General features: G+C 37.8%; 2 protein-coding genes across 9 annotated transcripts in view; one reads left to right on the top strand and one right to left on the bottom strand.

The window, feature by feature from the left end:
- The window catches only part of pc.2 (pyruvate carboxylase, gene 2), a 208723-nt gene extending 206760 nt beyond the window's left edge, over nucleotides 1–1963 (bottom strand). Inside the window, exon 1 of one of the 3 annotated variants that reach the window (XM_012962236.3) lies at nucleotides 1906–1963. The gene's annotated coding sequence lies outside the window, so the exon portion shown is untranslated. Of the gene's footprint in view, nucleotides 1–1769; nucleotides 1881–1905 lie in introns of those variants that run through there. The other 2 variants (XM_012962238.3, XM_012962237.3) reach the window with 2 other exon arrangements.
- The window catches only part of ctsf (cathepsin F), a 45383-nt gene extending 24526 nt beyond the window's left edge, over nucleotides 1–20857 (top strand). For 2 of the 6 annotated variants that reach the window (XM_031899779.1, XM_031899780.1), the window contains 14 exons: nucleotides 2422–2573; nucleotides 2756–2869; nucleotides 5002–5083; nucleotides 6771–6838; nucleotides 7483–7558; nucleotides 8208–8321; nucleotides 10671–10816; nucleotides 10910–11006; nucleotides 12456–12536; nucleotides 13771–13890; nucleotides 14334–14398; nucleotides 16429–16519; nucleotides 16618–16676; nucleotides 17400–19327. In XM_031899779.1, coding sequence (XP_031755639.1) covers nucleotides 2422–2573; nucleotides 2756–2869; nucleotides 5002–5083; nucleotides 6771–6838; nucleotides 7483–7558; nucleotides 8208–8321; nucleotides 10671–10816; nucleotides 10910–11006; nucleotides 12456–12536; nucleotides 13771–13890; nucleotides 14334–14398; nucleotides 16429–16519; nucleotides 16618–16676; nucleotides 17400–17474 — 1340 coding nt within the window. In that variant the 3' untranslated portion in view covers nucleotides 17475–19327. Of the gene's footprint in view, nucleotides 1–2050; nucleotides 2574–2755; nucleotides 2870–5001; nucleotides 5084–6770; nucleotides 6839–7482; nucleotides 7559–8207; nucleotides 8322–10670; nucleotides 10817–10909; nucleotides 11007–12455; nucleotides 12537–13770; nucleotides 13891–14333; nucleotides 14399–16428; nucleotides 16520–16617; nucleotides 16677–17399; nucleotides 19328–19567 lie in introns of those variants that run through there. The other 4 variants (XM_031899781.1, XM_031899782.1, NM_001112952.1 and 1 more) reach the window with 3 other exon arrangements.
- Nucleotides 20858–21674: the final 817 nt, after the last annotated feature.

Raw genomic sequence — 21674 nt, 5'->3', positions numbered from 1 at the left:
GTTATTGATAATTAAAAATATTCTAGTGATAGCCCCCACACACTAAATAAGAGCCGGATAATTACACTGAAGCCTAATTACTTCTGGTCACCTATTTCCCATAAGTCAAAATAATTGTGCTTATGTTTAATAAAGAAATCTGTTTTCCCTTTAATCTAGCTTTTGTGGAGTTTGTTCTACTTTAGAAAGCTTCCTTCCAGTTTCACATCTAACGTTAATAAAGGACACACCAACTGAAGATGAATGGAATCAAAAAGTCGGGGTAGGGGGTGCCAAAAAATGGCACATGCTTAGAAAACATAACAATGTCAAGAACATGGCAGGGATATACGGTGGCCAAGAACTCAGCACCATTTGAATCGTGCAAGATGCAGAAATAAGCATGATGAAATATATAGAGATTCAGAAAGTGCAGGGGAGACAAGCGAGTAAACAAAATATTGATTTTTAACTTGAATTCTCTGTTAGTCCTTTCACTGTAAGCGTAAAAGGTACATTTGCATTTACTGCTAGACCATTTTTGAACATTTGAACATTTCAGTTTATCGACATTTCCCAGCGGGGACTTTTAGATTAAGCTTTCCAAATTTGCCTGACTGTGTGTAATTCCACTTCTGTAACTCTAAATATCTAAAAAAATAGAAAATATAATTTTAGAATATTAGAGAAACATAATAGAAATGCAAATCATTTTAGAGATAAATATTGTAAGTACTAATGCCGGGGGTCCTCTGTGCGGTTTTATAACCAATATACATAGGATTACCAAAGTATGTGCATGTAGAAACTATGTAACCTCTCATATGTCATTAGGCAAGACCAGTGGCGTACTTTCACTATGCTGAGCCCCCTGCTAAAAATCATCAGTAGGGCCAGGTCAGGATCAGCAGACCCCAGAAACCCACCCACTCCTTGCATCAGGTGCAGGTGGCAAGTTTAGAATGGATAGGAAGGAAACTACCATACAGCAGACCCTGCAATCTGGGCCTGCCAGCAACCACTGGATTTGCTCTATGGATGTTATGCAACTGTGTAAGATGATAAAACATCCTAAATATGAAGGCCGGGTATCTACTGAACAGTTTGATGCCCAATATACTTAGTATAGCATGTGGCATATAGAAACCCCAAATTAAAATATAAAATAGAGAGCTGCTGAAATTCCAAAATGTAGAGGTAATGGACAAAAATGTAAATAATTCAGTACCTTTATGAAAAGTATCCCTGTTTGCAGAGAGGTGCCTTCTAAATACTTCAGGCCCAGTGATTTCTGTGTCAAGGACAGCTATTCTGCAACCCTCCAGCTTTTGTTGATCTACAACTCCCAGCATGCCCTGAGAACCATGGCCTGTGAATGGTTGTGAGGAGCTGAAGTTCAGCAACTGCTGCAGGATGCAAACTGCATAATGTCAACTGCATAATGTCATTATTACCAATACCTCCCATTCTAGAGTCCATACCAAGCAGCTACTAAGCCTGTGTGCAACTGGGACCCAGCACTTAACTTCTTCACTCTATAGGCCAGCAGACCCTAAGTGGCCAGAGGCAGGCACCCATATTCGCACCCTCCTATGCCCAACTTGAATTACTTCTAGCGCCCCAAGACTACTTTGCGGCCATTAGACATTTGTTACACACATTTCCAGTAGTGACATAGATGGCTGTCCCTGAATGGGTGCAACATACACCCAAAGTGCACAGATACACGCGTTACATATGCCAATAGCTAGCGGCAGTGAATCCCGACACGCGGCAAGCTAGGCTCTCACCTCCCCCAAGGTAACCCGGCGTCTATAGACTTCCCAGCACAGAGCCCGGAACTTGCGAACAACCCACCGCACCGATGCAGCACCAGCTTGGGCTAAAAGTAAATGAACCAACAACGCGTTACTAAAGCCTCCTTACCTCAGGCTCCCGCAGTTCACTTCTCACATCCCTGTCATTTGAGACACGCCCTCCATTGAAGAAACGCCAATCACGTTGCCTACCTTAAAAAAGCCTGCTGTGGGCGGGGAGACCTGGAACGCATAAGCTGCCATGTTACAAAAGGGCGAGATAGTTTGCCCACAATACTAATGGCTGGCGCTGTAGTTTCATAAATGCATAAGTGTGATAACATGTACACGATCTAACCAGTATTTATTTGTCTAGTGCAGCCCCTTCCAACATTTTAACACGGGTAGCATAATTCTACTGCCATATGTATCCCTTGATCCTGCTTGTTGCATTGGCAGTGCCTGACAGGTACAAGAGCTTAAGCCCTCCCCAAAGCGCAAACATACACGCCCACTTCTGTCACGTGTTCGAGACGTCACTCGCTCCTATAGCTAGTGACAGTCCGTTCTGTGTCCCATGTTTACACAATCACTATGGCTTATCACAGAGTGAGCTTGTGCTTTCTGCTCCCCTATTTGCTTTTAGCTTTTGGGCACCCCCCGGGCCGCTGGACAGACGTCCCCTCCGATGCGCCAGAGTTGAAGCAAGTGGCCGAGGTGGCTGTGAGGGAGTTCAACAGGGGAAATAATGGCGAGGAGATTTACCGGCAGATTAGGGTTACCCAAGCCAGGAAAAAGGTGACATGTAATTGTAATGTTATTAAAAAAGGAAGAAAATGTTTGCTTGTAGTTTCTCTCTGTCGCTTGCTAATGTTTCATTTTATATTCACATTTTTGTAATTAATCCCAACTGGCAGACACTCTTTCCTGTATATAGTTACTGTACCCATATACTTATTTTTCATTCGCCTCTTTTACAGGTTGTGTCTGGCCTAAACTATGATCTAACTCTCATACTAGGACGCACCCAATGTAAAAAGGGACAAGATTTTCTTCTGGGCAGTTGTCTGCAAACTATGTCCCCTCCCTTGATGGTAGGTAAGACTTTGGGTGCTTTAAATTATCAACACAGCCTTGTTTATAGTTAGCTAGAAAGCAGCATATTGTTATTATTAGACTTACAGTTGGGAATCAGCACAATACCAGTCACACTCATCAGACATGGTGAGAATCATGTGACAGGCAGATGATTTGAAGTTTTGATGTATTTGTGTGGAAAACAGACTTACTGTATGACTCATCAGAAGTGTTGTTGTGCTGCTAGGGTGGTTGTGTTGAAGAGATCATGCACCCAGAAAATGGTTTATTGCTTAGTTAAGGAAATATAATTATAAGCAAGTGTTCCATATAGATGTATGTGTGTATATATATATATATATTTATATATATGTCATGATTATAAAGTCATTTTTAAATGCATTGGTCATTAAAAGCAGCATCTGTGTGGCTACTTATTCTTATATTCTCTGACTTGTAGCAGAAGCCAGCTGATAAAGAAACCTGGATGAGAACTGATTTCTGCTATATTGTTTCAAAGCTCAGAAAGACAGGATCTCTTATCTGCAAACATGATATCCAGAAAGCTCTGATTTTACGGGAAGGCATTCTCTGAATTACCAACCAGTGAGACTTCTACACCCACTGATGTAGATATAGAACAGACCCAGCAGCTGCTGAGGGTAGCCCTAAAGAATAAGCACCCAATGTGGTCCTAAATTATTATAATTTGTTAGAATAGAACTAGGTACATAAGCTCTGCAAGGTGCTACCCACTGAGCCACCATGGTGCCCTATTTTGTTTCAGCATGTATGAGGAAATCAAATCATCTTTATCAAACTTTTCAGAATGGGTGTCCCTAAAACTCAATTGCAGCTATGTTTACAAATAACTTTAAAACTCACTGAAAGTTCAAGTCCATTAAAGTTCAAGAAGTGGACTAATGTTGAAAAATGTGTTTTCTTTTTTTATTGTGATACCAGCAAGTTGTATTCATATTAAAAGTAGGAGCAATATACACCTATGTACACCTGAGAAAAAGATCGGGTTCTACACCTCCCCAGAAACATTGTGTAGTGTTGATAAGGTGTCATGCTGATGGTCTGTTAATAAAAGTGGAACAACATTTTTTCTTATGACGTATATACACCTCTCCATGAGCAAATAATATAGAATTTATCCAGAAAATACAGTCTTCTTTTAATTTAAAAGAAATTGCTGTTATCTGCCTCACAAGAACCAAACCCCGAATAGCTTCTATTTACCTGTTTGCCCTGTTTACCTCAATAAATAAGAAAAAACAGATTTTGTGGTTAAAACAATTCATTATTTGTTTTAAATGTATCTGCATATATATATATATATATATATATATATATATATATATATATATATATATATATATATATATATATAAGGTTTACCAAGAAATAAACAATGTGTTGAACTTGAGTGCCCTCTTCTGATGAACTCAGAACAGGTCTTTGGGAAAAAAGAACAAATATATATGTTCTTTTTTCCCAAAGACCTGTTCAGAGTTCATCAAAAGAGGGCACTCAAGTACAACACATTGTTTATGTCTTGGTAAACCTTGTAGACTGATGTCGCCACTGCCTAAAAGTCAAGTCAGCACACAGGAAAATTTTTGAACAGAACAGATGCTGTGGGAAGGGAGCTTGGAGAATGGGCTGGAGTTTAGTTCTTTAAATAAAAAACCTCAGGTCCCAAGCATTTGCACACCTCAGTATCTGTTATAATTTCTCTACTGTAAGATAATGCACATAAAATTCAGTGTAGTGTTTCAAAAGGTTGGAGGAAATAGTTTGCTTTCCTGGTCATGGGAACATTAGGAACATTTTTTGGAATATGTATAGGGAAGTGCACAATACTAGATGCTCTTTGAGTGCATTTTTGCAAGCACCCCATGTAAAATAAAAGGGCTGGTTTTACAGTGTGTTACAGACCAGGAATCTTGCTTTTCTGATTTTTTAAGACAGGTATGATTTATTGCATGGACAATACACAAATAAAATATTTTTCGGCTTCTGAATAAGAGAAAAGTTAAGTGAAAGAAATACGCCTTCTTGACCAAATGCTTTAGTGATCAATATTTGTATGCAGTATTTGCTCTTTTGCTTTAAGGTCTAAACTGTGTTTTGTTTTCCCCAGGGGGTAAAGTGCACTTTTTCTATATTAATTGTCCCTTGGATGAACGAGACAAAAATCTTACATCAGTTGTGTTCTCAGGAAAGTAGGTATAAATTGCATCCTCTGAAACCTTGTACATTAAAATACATCCTCTAGTCCTTTAGAACTATGGTACACTGTCAAGTGGGGTAGTTTGCTAATTATTATCCTTTAAAGAGTTGATTGTGGCACTTATAATTGTACTGTGGAAAGAGACAAGTAGTTTCTCCTGGAACTATGATTGATGCTACTCTGTGCTGGTGATCAAAAAACTATTTGTGCCATAGCTTTTAAAGAAGAGTAGCACATGCGTCATCCTCTGTCTCTTCGTATCCTGCTCTGTCAGTAGATGGAGCCTGCAGGAGCATGCTAGTCTAGGATCAGCTTCAACTGTGAATGCTCCTATAAGCTTTTTATTTCACATGAGTAAACATTAAAGTACATGTAAACCCCACATACAAAAATGTAATCAGTGAACAGCCTCTTTAATATCTTTAAATACCCAGCACTCTGGTTGTTCAAAGGTTAATAGTAAGGCTGCAGCATCCTCTTAATCACTTAGATTTCCTTCTCCTCCTGTAACCCACTTGGCCCCCTCCCTCAGAAATTTGCCTTGGCTGTTAGCTCATGGGCATGCTCAGTTCTTCCCAGCTCAGATTACTAAACACGCCCTCCAGTGTAGCAGCCAGTGAAGACGTGCCATTGCTGGTTCCCATAGAAACTCCGCTCTAGATGTCTGCTCCTACTTTTTTCTTCTTACCTCCTCTCCTGTGCTCAGTTTAACTGTAACAGTGCTCAATCCAAGCAGAACTTTTTATCAAAATAAGTTCTGCCTCTGTGAGCCTGCATTCTTGATAAAATGTACACTAAAGAGGGTTTTTTTGTGTAGGTATGCTGTTTGCAGATGTAAATGTAACTGATGATGTGTCAGAGAGAAAATGGCCACTGGGTAAAAGCTGCTATTTGTTAGAGGAAAATGTGATGGTGCTGGCAAACAGAGGGGATATATGCAGTACACATAATGCCATTTGGGTGAGGGTGATGTGCCCAACATATATATGTTGTAGTAAAATGTAAAAAAAAGCTCAGAAGTTTGCGTATTGTTCAAAATAAATTATTTAGCCAATAACCAATTTTTATTTAGCCAATTATTTAGTGTAAAAAAAGAATGTGTGTTGTTTAACTTATTTAGCATTTTGTTGCTAGGGTCCAATTTACTATAGCAACCAGGAAGTGGGTTGAATTAAAGACCTACTGTATGAATGAGAGGACCTAAATAGAAACATATAACAGTAATAAAAATAAACAATAACAGTAAAATTGAAACCTCACAGAACAAAAGTTTTTTTGCTGCAGGGGTCATTGACCCCATATGAAAGCTGGAAAAAGAAAGCAAATTACCGGTAATTTAAAAAATTATATAAAATGAAGACCAACTGCTCATTCTATAACTTACCTAAGACTAACTTAAAGGTGAACTACCCCTTTAAGACCAATCTAATATACAGAATACCAAGAAACTGCTGCTTTTAGTCTGTGAGAATCTTGGTACAGGCATACTGAGCTGTGCCAAGGAACATTGTGCCCATGTACCATGAGCCCTGCAATTAACATGGTAACAGCAACTTGGAATTTGTCTTAGGGAAAATACACCAATACAGAACCCAAGTGTGACTTTATCATTAAAAGTCCATCTACCCAAGAGTTCCTGTTTTGCATATAGAAACTCTAATTTTCTTTTTTCTTCCTAGTTTTCATAGTCGAATTAACTGATACAGAAACATCTCAGAAGCAAAATGTACCATCATCAGAATTAGAGGTATGAGGTATATGGTAATGTAGCAAGATTTTTACATCCCCAGTGATATTATCAATGCAGATAAATAACTATGACAAATATGTCAAGTCTTTTTCACACTTCAGATATCTTGGGGTAACCATCTGATTTTTTTTTCCTGATTTGGATTTTTAAGCGCTAAAAGTTGCATTTAATGTCCCCATTTTATTACAGTATCACAATATATTGCATGGAGATTGGCATTAGTTTATGTAGCAGTGTTTTAGCATTGTCATGTTTTAATTCCAATGCACCCATGTAAGTCCAATACTACATATATTTTAGGTTACTCTTCCCCAATTTATAAGGGATATTTTATTCCATGTAACTATGTAGCTGAACCTATATCGCTGACCTGATCCTATGTTCTCCTGATTGGTGATCAGAGAGGCTGAGAACTAGATGTAATATGGTCAAATATTGCAGCTGCCAAGCCCAATGCACTGCTCTGGGAGTTTTTGAAAAGGCCCATCGATAAAGTGTGGGTGGGGAATGGGGAACTGTTCAAGCAAGGTACTGTTTAGAAATGGGGTGAAGGATCATTCGCCTGTTGTGCCATGAAGCTTCAAATTAAAAGTTAGGCTATTTTGTCTTTATGTGTAGTAACATAACATTCTCTTTTTTAGGATGAAATGTTAAAAACATTGACACTTTTTAAGGATTTTGTGACAACCTACAATAAAAAATACAGTGATCAAGAAGGTGAGGCCTAGAATTTGGAAATATAATGAAAATGCATTCTTTGCACTTAAAACATTTGGTTTAGATGATGGTTTTGACACATTTTCTTCACTGTGAGCCTTATTGTTTTTATATTATCTGGTTGGTGTGTAATTACAGGGCACTTTTTCCCAGTCCATTAAATCATTGCTTCCAATTATAATGATTGCTTTTAATTAGCTTCTAGGCCCAAGAACAGTAGAAGCTAACTGCCAGCTGATACATATGGGCTATTAGACAATTTTTTGCTGTTTTAATAAATAACTTGTATGTTGTTATGTTAAACTGTGTAACCAACCGTGTATTATACTGTGTATGTTTATATGCTATCTATAGGTTTGCCACTTTTTCTCTTTTGCCCATCCGGACAGTGACATTAGATGACAGTTGACATTAGGAAGACAGAGGGATGATGTTGGGGCTGGGATAATTATTTAAGCATGTTTTTAAATAATTCTCACCTTGCCTCATGGCAAAAGCGGCCCTGGATTTAAAGGTTCAAAACTGGACAGGTGGTGACCTGGTAATTCTTCTATGGAATTGTAACACTAATTGTAAACTACATTACAGTTATATTAATGCTTATATGCCACTGTTATTATCTGAAATATATCTCAATTTATAATAACAGAGGCAGCAAGGCGTTTACAGATATTTTCCCAGAATCTGAAGAAGGCTCAGATGATCCAGGAGATGGATCAGGGAACTGCAGAATATGGTGTCACAAAGTACAGTGACCTCACTGGTGAGTGAATTCATGCCTACTAAGAAAGTAAATAAAGTAATCGGTATAAAAGATGCATACTGCCTGAGTTGAAAGCTCCCTTACAAAATATGGTCTGGAGTGAAATACTCTGAATACATTTTAAAAATACTAGTTTAGCAAACTGAGTAGTTTAATCATATGCATACAATTACAAATTCTGCATGCAAAGACCCATAATATACAGAGTTTTTAAGTTACAGTTTTTAATGGTTGATACAGCAATTTAGTTTCTGCAAGCCAAGCAATCTGAACTCATTTTAGGCATTGCAGAAACAGTAATTTATCCACAGATGGCAACAATTATGTTGGGCACCACATTCTAAAAATGTACCAAATACCTAAAACATATATTGTGGTCATTATATATTGCTTCTCAAAATTTTGTTTGCAAAATGCCTTGTTTCATAGACTCTCAGTCCTCGAACATAGAACCAGTCACTACTGACAACTTTTATAAATTGAGCTTCCTGAAGGTACAGTACAATGTTTGGAACTAGATGCCATGAAGGAAAGTTCCTCCCCCAGTTATGTGACCTTTCCTTCTCCTTTAAAGTGGACCTGTCACCCTAAGAAATAATTCAGTTATTCTATTGCATTATTTAGGCAAAATAAACTTTACTTACACTATATACATTATATAAATTGTGTTTCCTTCAGTCTTGGAATTTACTTTCACAGCAAGCAGGCAAGCTCCATTTTGGGACCACTGTTATTAAGACAAGCATTACATCATCCCAAAATCTTGTTTATGTGCCGGAATGGTAGACCCCATGCCCCTGCACAGGATACACAATTATATATGTAAGAAGGTAGGGAGGAAAGGAGTACAGTGACATCTAGGGAGTGCTGAATGAAAAGCGAAAGTAATCGACTGCCCCAGCTCTATACCTGAGGCCTGGTACTGTATGATTGACAGCTTATATTTTTAAATACAGTTAGAAAAGGTATCAATGTTTTAATAAAAATTGAGTTACATGTTTAATTTGAAAATGACTTTTATTATATAGTTATACAGACTAAGAGGTTAGAGAGCTGAAAGGAGGAAGTAGTGTTCTGGCTATTATGTTGGATATCCGCTTACTTTAGCCTTTATAGATTTCATTTTTGCCTAACTGACTACATTAGAAATATTTTTATTTTGCACAGCCTATCTATTTACCCAGTTTTATATTTACACCGTTTCTTTACAACTGTGAATTTTAACAGCCAGAAGCCTAGGTACAAGGGCTGAGGAGTCTGTACATAAATCCCTCGACTCAGACTCTTCAGTTTATGGCACCTTCGGCTCTGGCTCTGGTACCCTAAATTGCTTCCAACTCTGACTCCAACTCTACAGCTCTGTTAGGTTCCCCCTGTTTTACTTAAAGCTCTTTCCTGACAGAGTATAGACCCTTTACAAGGTAGAAGTTGCATTGTACCCAGCTCACCCTGGACCAATGGGATGACATTTTAGAGTCAACATTTGAAGGGATTATCAGTAGCAGAGACTAACACAACTGAAATACCTCCACCGTACCTACCTTACACCCCAAAGACTACACAAAATGCACCCAGACATAGGACAAGAATGTCCCAGCTGCTATCATTCACCGGCAGATTTCCTGCATATGGGGTGGAGTTGCCCACGGGCACCACGCTTCTGGGGGAAAATAGCGAATACTATAAGGGACAGAACAAATCTAGTACTCCAGTTAGACCCAATAGTAATACTGTTAAATCAGGTAGAAGATCTATCGCCCAAAAGGGCTGAAAGAACATTACTCCTTATACTATGCATGTACGCAAAAAAAAACAATTGCTCTATACTGGAAATCACCTGAGGGCCCCAGAATTGCAGCATGGGAATCTATGATTAACAAAGCTATACCCCTATATAAGCTAACATACATAAGGAGGGGGTGCCCTCAAAAATTTGATAAAATATGGGCAACATGGATAGATGCAGAACCCCCCTAAGACTCGCAGGTTGGGGAAGGCCCCACTTCCAAACCCCCCCGAACAGCCTTCACACCTAAATATAAGGCAAAGGTATAACAACAATATCTCAGTTGTGCCTTGGATGGTATGCAAATAGTCGCGAAGTAAAGGTTAAATGACGAACAGTATATGTATCCGTAAAGAAGACACTGCAATGTTATTATTGTTATAATGTTAATTTATTTTATTTACTTTCTGTACAATAAGCAAATGACACTGGGAACAATATACTGCAAACTGTGTACATTTAAACTTAATAAAAGAATTGTTAAAAAAAAAAGAAGTTGCATTGTGTAATAAATGTATAATGACATGCAAATAAAATATTCTTGTTTTAATTATTTTTTTCAGAGGATGAATTCAGAAGTCTATATCTGAATCCTCTGCTTTCCAGCAAACCCCTTTACCAGATGAAGAAAGCTATAGTTCCAAATATGTCTGCACCTGACCAGTGGGACTGGAGAGACCATGGGGCTGTCACAGAAGTTAAGAACCAGGTTGGTTAAAGAAACTATTTCCACTAGGCAACATACTGCATGTTATTTTTTTACAATCTAAACAATCTTTTATACTGTTTTTATCCTATACAGGGCATGTGTGGATCATGCTGGGCATTCTCAGTAATTGGTAATATTGAAGGGCAGTGGTTTCTGAAGAAAGGATCTCTCGTTTCTCTCTCTGAGCAAGGTAAACATATTGTATTGCAAAACTAAAGGAACTAAAGCATGTTAATCAGTTCAGTCTCTTTCTCATTGTACAGGCCCAATATATTTTTTATTTATTTATGTATTTATTAATTATTGTAGTAATAGGAATATTGAGTTGCATACTTTTGTTACATGACATGCCTAGCTTACTGGTTTTGCTACTGCACATGCCTAGCTCCTCTAAAGTTTATTTAAAGGCATTCAGATTCTACCTTAATTATTTCTAAAAAGACATCCAACCCCTTCTTGAGCTATCAATTGCATCTACCTTCAGGGAGAGAATCCCAAAACATCACAGATCTCACGCAAAAGAACCCATCTTCACACGTAAAACCTGCCGAACCTTTTCTTATTTAAAAAAGCTGCTGGGGAAAAATGCCTCAACTAACAAGGTTTCTTTTCACGAACCCTGGTTGAGTTCCTTAACTCACACAGGGTTTGCTTTGTGATTGCTCAAGCTGAAAGGCTAGAGCAGTCATAAATCACCCCCCCCCCATACCATATCCTGTGTCAGACACTGACAACACATCTCATTTGTTAATGTAGCCACACTCAACTTGTATCTTTTTACTATATATTGTAGATTAACTTCTTTACATCTGATTGAAGACAGGGGCAGATTTACTAATCCACGAATACGAATCACGAATGGCAAAAATTCGGATTGGAAACGAAAATTTCTGAAGATCGCAAATATCCCGAAAATGCTTACGAAAAAATCATATTACTCTCGATAATATCGTATTGGCGTTCCGAAAGTCACAAAATTTTCGTACTGACCATTGTAAACAGCGGCAGAGCCTTTCCGAATTTTTCGCACGGCCGCAAAAAAAATGGCAAGAATACACTCGCAGCGTTCATATGAACGCTCCGAGTGTTCGTGTCTTAGTGAATCTCCCCCATAGCGTAAAGGGGAATATGTTTAGAACAGTAATGGTTTTGTTTCATTTTAAACTATTTCTGTGTTTTTATCTTACTAAAAAAAACTCACCTTGTATCTTGATGTAATCGTAATGAAAATGTAAAGTTTTGTTTACCCCATTTATTTATTTTTTTTGCAACAAACATTAAATGAGATAATATTATGGTCACTATTAACCAGGTCTTGTTGTACTGGTGTATTGCAAGTACTGCTAAAGTGTAATAGACATTAATTTTTCAGTTTTATTCATGTAATATGAAAATACAAAACATGTAAACCATACTTTCCTTGTATAACATACTCAAAATATAAACCTCTCCAACTGATAAAGGAAACGAAGCATGCATTTTAGACAGAAGCTGCTAAACAAAATTGCAGACCAAAGGAGGGTACAGATAGTCACATTAGGTGGGGTATCAGCTCAGTGTTTGAGTTTTATTTCTCAGGATTGTTTTCACCAGTGTGATCTATGGCTCACTGTCTGCTATTGGCTTCTAATTTTTGCAGAGTTGGTGGACTGTGATGGGGTGGATCATGCCTGTGCAGGAGGTCTCCCATCAAATGCATATGAAGCCATTGAGAAGCTGGGTAGGTGACCATTAATACTGTATCTTTTAAAACTTATAATTGCATCAGAATTTTACCCAAATGAATGTATCACCAAGGAGTATTAGGCTTGACCAGCATTCCTCTGAACTCTTTTACCCCAGGCCATACATTCTTCACACAGTATATACCTAGGCTCAATCTAGAACTGGCTGGCAAAAAATAAATAATTATATGCATCCCCCCACCTCGCCCGCCCTAAACAGCTTCTGCAGGATCCAACAGGACGGCTTCTGTAAGAAGTATTCTATTGCAACAGTTGAAGTGGCAGCAGGAGCAGAGTCTGTTGGCCAAATAAAAATGTTGGTTGCTACATCTGGACATAACAACCTGGCAAGAACAATGTATTTGTTAGCAATAGAAAAAATGTTAACCAAAGCAATGAAAATGCTAAATTGTATATAATAATAATAATAATAATAATAAAATTGTATAATATCATTTATCAGGAGTTACTGTAGACCAACTAGAAAGTTGCAGTCACTTCCTACAAGTGAGGGTGGCCTTGCAGTAGTGTCCGTCATACCCATGGCTTACCTATTGTATTTTGCAGGTTGTGGGTATTGTGCAGGTCAGCAAGTCACAGATATGGGATCCTTTATCCAGAAATCCATTACCCAAAGCTCCAAATTACAGGACAGCCTTTTCCCATAGACTTCATTTTAATGAAATAATTTACATTTTTAAATGATTTCCTTTTTCTCTGTAATAATAAAATAGTACATGTATTAACTGAAGGCAAATCAATCCTGCTGGGTTTATTTAATGTTTAAATTATGTTTAGACTTAAGGTATAGAGATCAAAATCATGGAAAGACCCCATTATCTGGAAAACCCCAAGCATCCTGGATACAAGGTCCCATACCTGTATAAGCTTCCTTTCTCTTACACTATTTTTTTATTATTTCTTCTTCTTAAGATGATATTTTATAGTTACAATGACACCACTTCTGATCTGTGATGTTGTTCTTTTCTGTTTTATTGTGGGTAGTTGGTCAGGGTAGAAATGAAGCAGCTGTTGGTCTGGTTGGGTAGCATTTCAAAGTGGGTAAAACTGTGGTTTGCAGGTATTAGTCTACAGTTGAGGTATGGGCCTACCTGATTAGACGCACTCAGGTCTCTACCTTGCTGTTAGAGAAATAGTCCAGATGTTTTTTCTGCATAACTTCTGTCTAGCTTTGCATTTGTGCTAATACTCTTGATCTTTTTCTTTAAGGAGGCATAGAGACTGAACAAGAGTACAGCTACGAGGGTCACAAGAACACCTGTAGCTTCTCAACCAGTAAAGTATCTGCCTACATTAACAGCTCTGTAGAGATTCCAAAGGATGAAAATGGTAAGTGTTTTAGATGGATAACAGCAATGTTACGAGCATATAGATTTCTATCATTGCTTTTACCCTTTCAGCTGGTTTCAGGAATAATAAATATAATTGAAATAAGCTTGTTAAATATGATACATTTTTTTAAAGCTGGGATCTGCAGACTTATGGTCTGAAAATTTATTGGAGCTTGTTTACAAAGCATGGGCAAATTTGTCCAACTTCACTAACCCAATAGCAACCAATCACAAATATGCTTTCAGTGTTCTATCTGAAATATAATAAACCAAGCTAATTGTTGAATAGTTGATAAGAATTAAGGCACAGGTGCAAATTTGCTGGTTGTTTAAAGATCCTCTGTGATATATGATTGTGTTATTAAAATAACTGTTCACCATGACTAAGAATAACAATATGTAGTTTGTTTCTTTAGGTTAATTAATCTGTTCAATTTTCAGAGATAGCAGCTTGGCTAGCACAGAATGGGCCAATATCCATAGCCCTAAATGCCTTTGCTATGCAGGTAGGTGAATTCATGAATTTTTTGCACACTTATAACTTTGCAGATATTATGGCAGTGACACTGGATGTTTTGATTGCCATGATTTTCTCAAACTGTTAGTGATAAAGACCTTGCTGGCCTCTAACATGTAAGATATTATTATTAGAAAACACTATCACCCATATTTATACATGGCTATAATATGGTTATAAGACATTGGTCTATGTGTAGGTCTTAACACAGTCACAGCGTTATGTACCAAAACAAGTAAACTTGTTTTTGTGGACTTACTTGTTTACTTATTTTCTTGTTTTGTGGACTTACTGGTCTAAAATCTGAATGGGCTGGTGTATATTAGTGATATAGTCAATCATGCTGCACACAGATTTATGGGATAGGTGAAAATGGTTCACTGCATGTGACAAAAGAAGTGAAAAGACTGAGTAGCCCAAAAATAATCCTGTACATAACTTTCTTAATCACAAAGTGGTTCACATGGCTTGCTAGTAAATATGTTCTAACTGTAGAAATACATCTAAGAAAGATACAGGTGTGGGATCTATTATACAGAGACTGCTTAACCAGAATGCTCTGAAGTAGCACAATACTGGGTTCTTTCATGTGGACCTCTACGGACCAAAAAGAGGCCTACGTATTGGCAGAAAAAGGATTGGCAATGTAGATCCTTGACAGCTGGCCCAGCACTTAATTTCATGAAGTACCGTATATATGGACCCACACTGCCGAGTCTCCTGATTAATAAAAGCTGTCACTTATGAATTGGGAAGCCACCTGCAATTTGATTGGTTCCCAGTTTGATGGAACTAGCCAAGGAATCAGCAACTGCTGCTTCTGAGATTTCTCAGCTACAGGCTTAATAAGAATGAAGGGAACTGGTTGTAGAACATTATTTTTATTCTTAGCAGGTGGTGATATTTTTTGAACAGTGTTTTAGCATGTAGTCCTTAAAACGAACATGGCACGTGGGGTGCATTTGCTTGTTGTTTCCACAAGAAACAGCACATTCGTCACATGGTCCAGTTAGTTGCTATAAATACAAAAGTAATTCACAAAGCTGATTTAAAAGAAAAATAAATACTCACACACAACAACAGCAGAGAAAACACACATACAAAAGTGTGCTACAAACAAGAAGGCATACACATGTAAGGTGCTATGGGGGTGAGCACATCTTGAATACTTCTCAACTGGTGGTCATAATATTAAAGACAGATATTAGATGCAAATATTTGACACGAGTGTAGTATATTTACTGTGCTTACAATTCATCAAGCATCTGTTTGTTCACCTTCCATGTTGAACTGGTGCTCAAAACTATACTTGCAGTGTAAAATATCCTTGTTGTGTGTGTAACCCAAGTAATATCATTGACAATAGCTAGCCGTTCTAAATGTTGAATTTTAACAGCTATTAGTCACCACTCCTGACCACAGTGTGACATTATGGGGAAGAGAAGCCCAAGGGTTGACACATTGTGGCCAGCTAAGGAAGTACTGTATATGAAGAAATGATTTTTTCACCACCAGCAAACGTGCTTAGTGACTGCTACTTTGCTGTAGCAATGATTTGCAAAATCTATTTGAAAGTTTAACTTGAGAAATATAGTGACCACTCCAGTCTTTAAGCCATTTGATGTATTTCATAGAAATCCATATTTTTCAATATTGAATATTTATCTTTCATAACAATGTAATTCACTTTATATATTGGGCTGGCTACATGCCATGTAATTTAGGTAATCCTATGCATATGTATAACAGAATAATTCCCATGGCATTCATCATTATGATGATTTAAATTTTTTTTATATATCATGTAAACTTTTCTTTGTCAAAATATATAGCTTGATGCAACATAAATGTCTAACCCCCAGATTAGCATGGAGCATACCGTTTTCTTTTGTTGACATTTATGTACGTTCTAAACTTTCCAGCTTCTTGAAGTGTACGTTAATAACTCCTTTTTCTCTTGACTTTACCTTGGCTTTTATTTTTTTGTAAAACAAAATATTCTTGGATTGATCTTTTCAGTTTTATCGAAAAGGAATTTCTCATCCTTTCCGAATTCTGTGCAACCCCTGGATGATTGACCATGCTGTACTACTAGTTGGCTATGGAGAACGTAAGTTTTTAATGGTTTTTTATGTTTTGTTGTTGTTTTTTTTTTTTGTTTTTTTAAATATCACTGAAATTACACTTTGCCTTTTTATTTACTTGCAGGTAATGGCACCCCCTTCTGGGCTATAAAGAATAGCTGGGGAACAGACTGGGGTGAACAGGTATGAGATGGGTACAGTCTGGCATGTTTTATGCACTTTTCTCTTTGCCCTGTTGGTAGCAGAATTGCTGCAGGTTGCATAAACCTATATTCGCCCCATAAATGCATCACTGCCTGTTTTTTTAAGGGGCGGGGAAAGTACATAAATATAGACCCTCCCACCTAAATGAGTGCACATGATTCAGACAGAAGTTAAGGCGGCCATACATGGGCAGATTTAAGCTGCTGATTTGGTCATCTGAGTCTAATAAGGCAGCTTATCTGTCCCTATCCGACTGATATCTCGCCAAAAACTGACCAGATGTCAATCAGGCAGGTTTGATTTTCCCATCAAATCTAGGACTGTGTTAGCTCATTGATGTGGTCCTTACCCCGACAGCCTGTATCCCCATCATTGTTATCCAATCAGCCCAATATAGAGCACCTTAGGTTGTCACACAAGCTGATCTTATGTTTGGCCAGCATTAAGGAATGCAGGTGGGTGCAGGCCAAAGCAGTTACCTGTCATATGGCAGGACCATAAGGACAGGGCTGCCTTGTGCCCACCTACCCTGGGCTATGCCCCATTTTATCCAGAGTGTGGTGCAGGGTGCAGCCAGAGAGAAGTACTTTCTGTATCCCTTAGTGCTGCTACACTGAAGGAGTTAAGGCAGTTAAGTTGGAGATCAACAGAAGAACCTACCAACTCACACTTTATTTTGAAAATATTCTTCTCTTTTCCTAGGGTTATTACTATCTGTACCGTGGCACTGGAGCATGTGGAATGAACACGATGTGCAGCTCAGCTGTTGTTGATTAGAGCAGCTCTGCCGTACGGTTTTAGGGAAGATAAAGAAGTGTTTAAATACACCAAAAATTGTTGTTTTAAGCTGTGGTATTCTTTAAAAAAACACACATATTTATAAAGCTCAGTAATGATTTTATGTGAATGGTAAAATTCTAACATAGAAAGATATTTACTTTTTACTTTTCTCAATGCCAGAAACTTTCTCCTGCCTGAATTTGTCTTATTGAGTTAAATGAGTTATACCAGATCTTGAGTGGTATAAAATAATGACCTCATTTTGGGTGTAAAAAAATACACTCTTTTATAAATGTCAGTTACTTATTTTTAAATTTCCAGAATTACAATGCATGACGTAAGGTCTGTTACAGAGCTTTATAAATATGCATGTATTTTACACCATCTCTTACATCGACATTTGGTAGAAAATATATAAAACAGGATTATATATACAGCCCAGTCTTCCTCTTTGATTGTAAATGCATAATTACAACCCTTACCTGCAAATCACAAACACAGTATGCAGATGTGTCGATATCAAGTTATCAGTCGCTTTGGTTTGGGTCTTCTCGTAAGTACACTTAGAACACACTCAGCTGGTAGGTTATTGTTCATTGTATAAGCTATAGTTTGGTCTGGGCTCAGTCTATTGGGGTAACATGCAATGAGAGGAAGAGAACTTCTCAAAGCAATACAACAGGAACAACAATGTACTTTTAGACTAGATATAGTTTAATTTTCTGTAGAAATGTTAATATGCCATCAAACATATTTCTGAAAACCCTGCAAACATTTTAGTGTATTGTGTTTTATTGTAATTTTCTAGTTTTGCAGTTGACCTTCCTACTGCAACATCTATCGTACAAATGATGGCATTCCCATGTACTGTAGCTAAAAGTGAATACTTTTAGAGATTTTCCGTTATAAACTTGGTACTCTACATATATATTTACATAGCAAATCATATGTAAATAAATCTTTTACGGGTAAATGGAATAATGGTTTTATGCTAAGGAATTACTTGAGTGCAGAAAATTTAAGGGAGTCATACTCACATCTTTAACATTAAGATTTAAGTCAGTTTTTCTTATGTTGGTGATTTAAACTTAAATAAATCATCTCTTGGAAAGACAATGGCTTGACAGTGTTGCAAGCGTCAGAGATATTACTTCAGTTCCTTTTTAAAGATTAGTTGCATCCACTAAAACTATAAAAATAACAGCTTCAAAGAGCATTAGAGGGAACCTCAATTCCATTTGGCAGAAGCCCAAATTGATTAAGCTTTTGTTAAAATGAAAGTGTATGTTTCAACTTTAAATGGTTTAAATGGGATTGTGTAATTGGTACATTGCTGCCATAGCATGTCATGGGCATTGTGATTCATGTGTCTTGTGTTGTTTTGCAAGTAACTTAACAATCCTTTGTCTCCAGCACAAAAAGTAGTATTGTAAGCTCTACGGGGAAAGGATTTTCTAAGTTTCAACATTTAACAGTCCTCTTCAGGTTTACAGTTCATGTACAGTATGGAACATTATACAGTATTCTTACATTTCCACTTGAGTGCAGATTTTTACTGGTCTTCCCCTAAGTAATATTTTTCTGTTACATGTCTTTGTGTCTTTATCTGTAGCTGGAATCAGATTTCCTTTTAAAGGATCCCAGTATTTGAAATTGCATTCTGTGTATGTGGAAAGCCAACGGAAGCCAATTTACAGATGAATATATATGATTATCCGGCAGTAAATTACCTTCAACCTGAGTCAAACCTTTTGAGGTGCACAGAACATGCTTTCTCTGCACTATCAGACTTTATCTTTCTCCTTTTTAGGGCTCTGGCACACGGGGAAATTAGTCGCCCGCGACAAAATTCCATGTTCGCGGGCGACTAATCTCCCCGAGTTGCCATGACCCGCCATCCCACCGGCGAACATGTAAGTCGCCGGCGGGATGGCACACACGGCGGCGCGATTTCCCGAAATCGCGCCGCCGCGTGTGCCATCCCGACGGCGACTTACATGTTCGCCGGTGGGATGGCGGGTCATGGCAACTCGGGGAGATTAGTCGCCCGCGAACATGGAATTTTGTCGCGGGCGACTAATTTCCCCGTGTGCCAGAGCCTTTAGCATTAGTTTTTACAGGAAACCAATTATCTCCAAAGCTTAATTAATGAATGAATTACTAACAGTTCAAATAGTGTTTATGCACCTTGTCTACATAAATCCAACTGAATGCGCTCATGTCAAAAAGGAAGTGGATATGTATTTCCTTTGCCACCCGTTAATTCCTGGGTTCAGTTTTTGGTGATGTCCCCTCCTTTTTGTCTTGGGCAATGCACGTGTACAACATTGATCTCGGACCAAGTTTGAATTGTAAGCTATACAGATCATTGCTTTTACACGTACCTGTGTAACCAATTTTTTCCTCCTTCTGCTCCTAAAAGGCAGTTTTTTTGCAGTGGTAATTTAAATCATAATTTTCTGTCAGAATTATATAGTTACATAGGGTTGAAAGAAGACCAGAGTCCATCAAGTTCAACCCTTCCAAGTAAACCCAGCACACACAACCTATACACTCAAATACATAAACTATATATATATATACAAATATGTAGATATTAGAACCTCTAGTGTGTTACCAAGTCTTTTTTTCTGTTGTCTGCTTTGTGATCAGTCAGATACTGTACTTACATTTCACATTGATGCAACCAAATTACTCATAAGATGGATTGCTGCAGGGATGCAACAACATCCTGTTCAAAGTTGGACTTGTTATTCAAAAATATTGTTTGAGGTTGTATAAGGTACTGTTCATGTTAAGGTTTTGGTTAGGAGACTCCAAGTCAGCTTTGTTGGGCAGTGTAGCATATTCAGTGTAGCAGTGTAGCATTGAAATTCATTTTTTTGCATGGATTTCCACGGTTTTACAGTTTTGTGGGACAAAGATTGACTGGATAGTCTTATCTAGGTGAAATAGTGGTTATGCACAGTCATAGTAAGGAGATGCAAAAATGAGCGGTAATGTTTCAACATTATACAGTTTTCCTGCTATGGCGAGTACTCACATACATTAACTGATTTATTCAGTAACAAGAAGCAGACACAAAGAAATTCTTCTTCCGTTAGCACTCAGAGGAGGACCAGTAAAACCTGCATGGAGATGAAAATATCTTTAGAAGGGTCACTGAAAGCAAATATATCAAAACTTTGGGTAATCTGAGTTATAGTGTCATAAACATCTAATCCTTGAAAACTTTTGCTAGTAAGAGTCACATTAGACATAATAAGCTGTATGTACATAGTTCCTAATGGGGTTTTACTTGACTGTTGTTAATTTTATTTTGCTAATTACAGATTCTGGAAACTTGTAGCACTTGATTGGAATAAATTGTTTACTTCTCATTGTGTGTGAATCCTTCTTTAAATACCACATTTGGTCATGGTGTAATGGATGGCCACTTGAAAGTGTGTAGAAATTAGCTTACACCTTGAACGCTTAGGCTGATGCCAGACGTGGCGTAGGGCTGATATTTTCGGCAAGCAGAAAAACAATTGCAGAAAATACAGCCCTACGCCTGCTACTTGTGCCTGCACCCGAATGAATGAGATACGCTCAGGTGCAGGCACATGTAGACAATACACTCATGAAAACGTGAGATAATGCAAAGTCTCGTGTTTTCATGCGTATATCGGCTACATGTGCCTGCACCCGAGCGTGTCTCATTCATTCGGGTGCAGGCACAAGTAGCAGGCGTAGGACTGTATTTTCGCCAAGCGTTTTTCCGCTTGCTGAAAATATCAGCCCTACGCCACGTCTGGCATCAGCTTAATGGGTTATATAACAAAACGCAATACATTTAGTAGAAATTACTGGTCACCTGTTTAAAAGCAAACATCTTATTGGTTACTGCACCTGGGAAAATTACTGCCTTTCCTTACATATGGGGATAAGGATTCTGAAGGTTTCTACTGTCAACTTTTTGCAAGTCTGGGTAAAGCTGGCCATACAAAGGCAGATATAAGCTGCCATTTCGGCCCTTTCAGACCTTTTTAATAAACATAATAGTCAAAGTAGTGTATAGTTTTATGTGAATATCAAAGTAAACCATATGTAATATATCAAAAATATTGATAATTTTTATCGAATCAAAAGATTTCTTGCCATAAGCAATGTCTATGTGCACAGTAAGGAACACTGACACATGCCCGTATAAATATT

This window comes from Xenopus tropicalis, chromosome 4 (assembly GCF_000004195.4).
Source record: "Xenopus tropicalis strain Nigerian chromosome 4, UCB_Xtro_10.0, whole genome shotgun sequence".
Classification (NCBI taxonomy): Eukaryota; Metazoa; Chordata; class Amphibia; order Anura; family Pipidae; genus Xenopus; species Xenopus tropicalis.
Note: the sequence above shows the minus strand (reverse complement) of the source record. Positions and strands in the feature narration are given on the sequence as shown.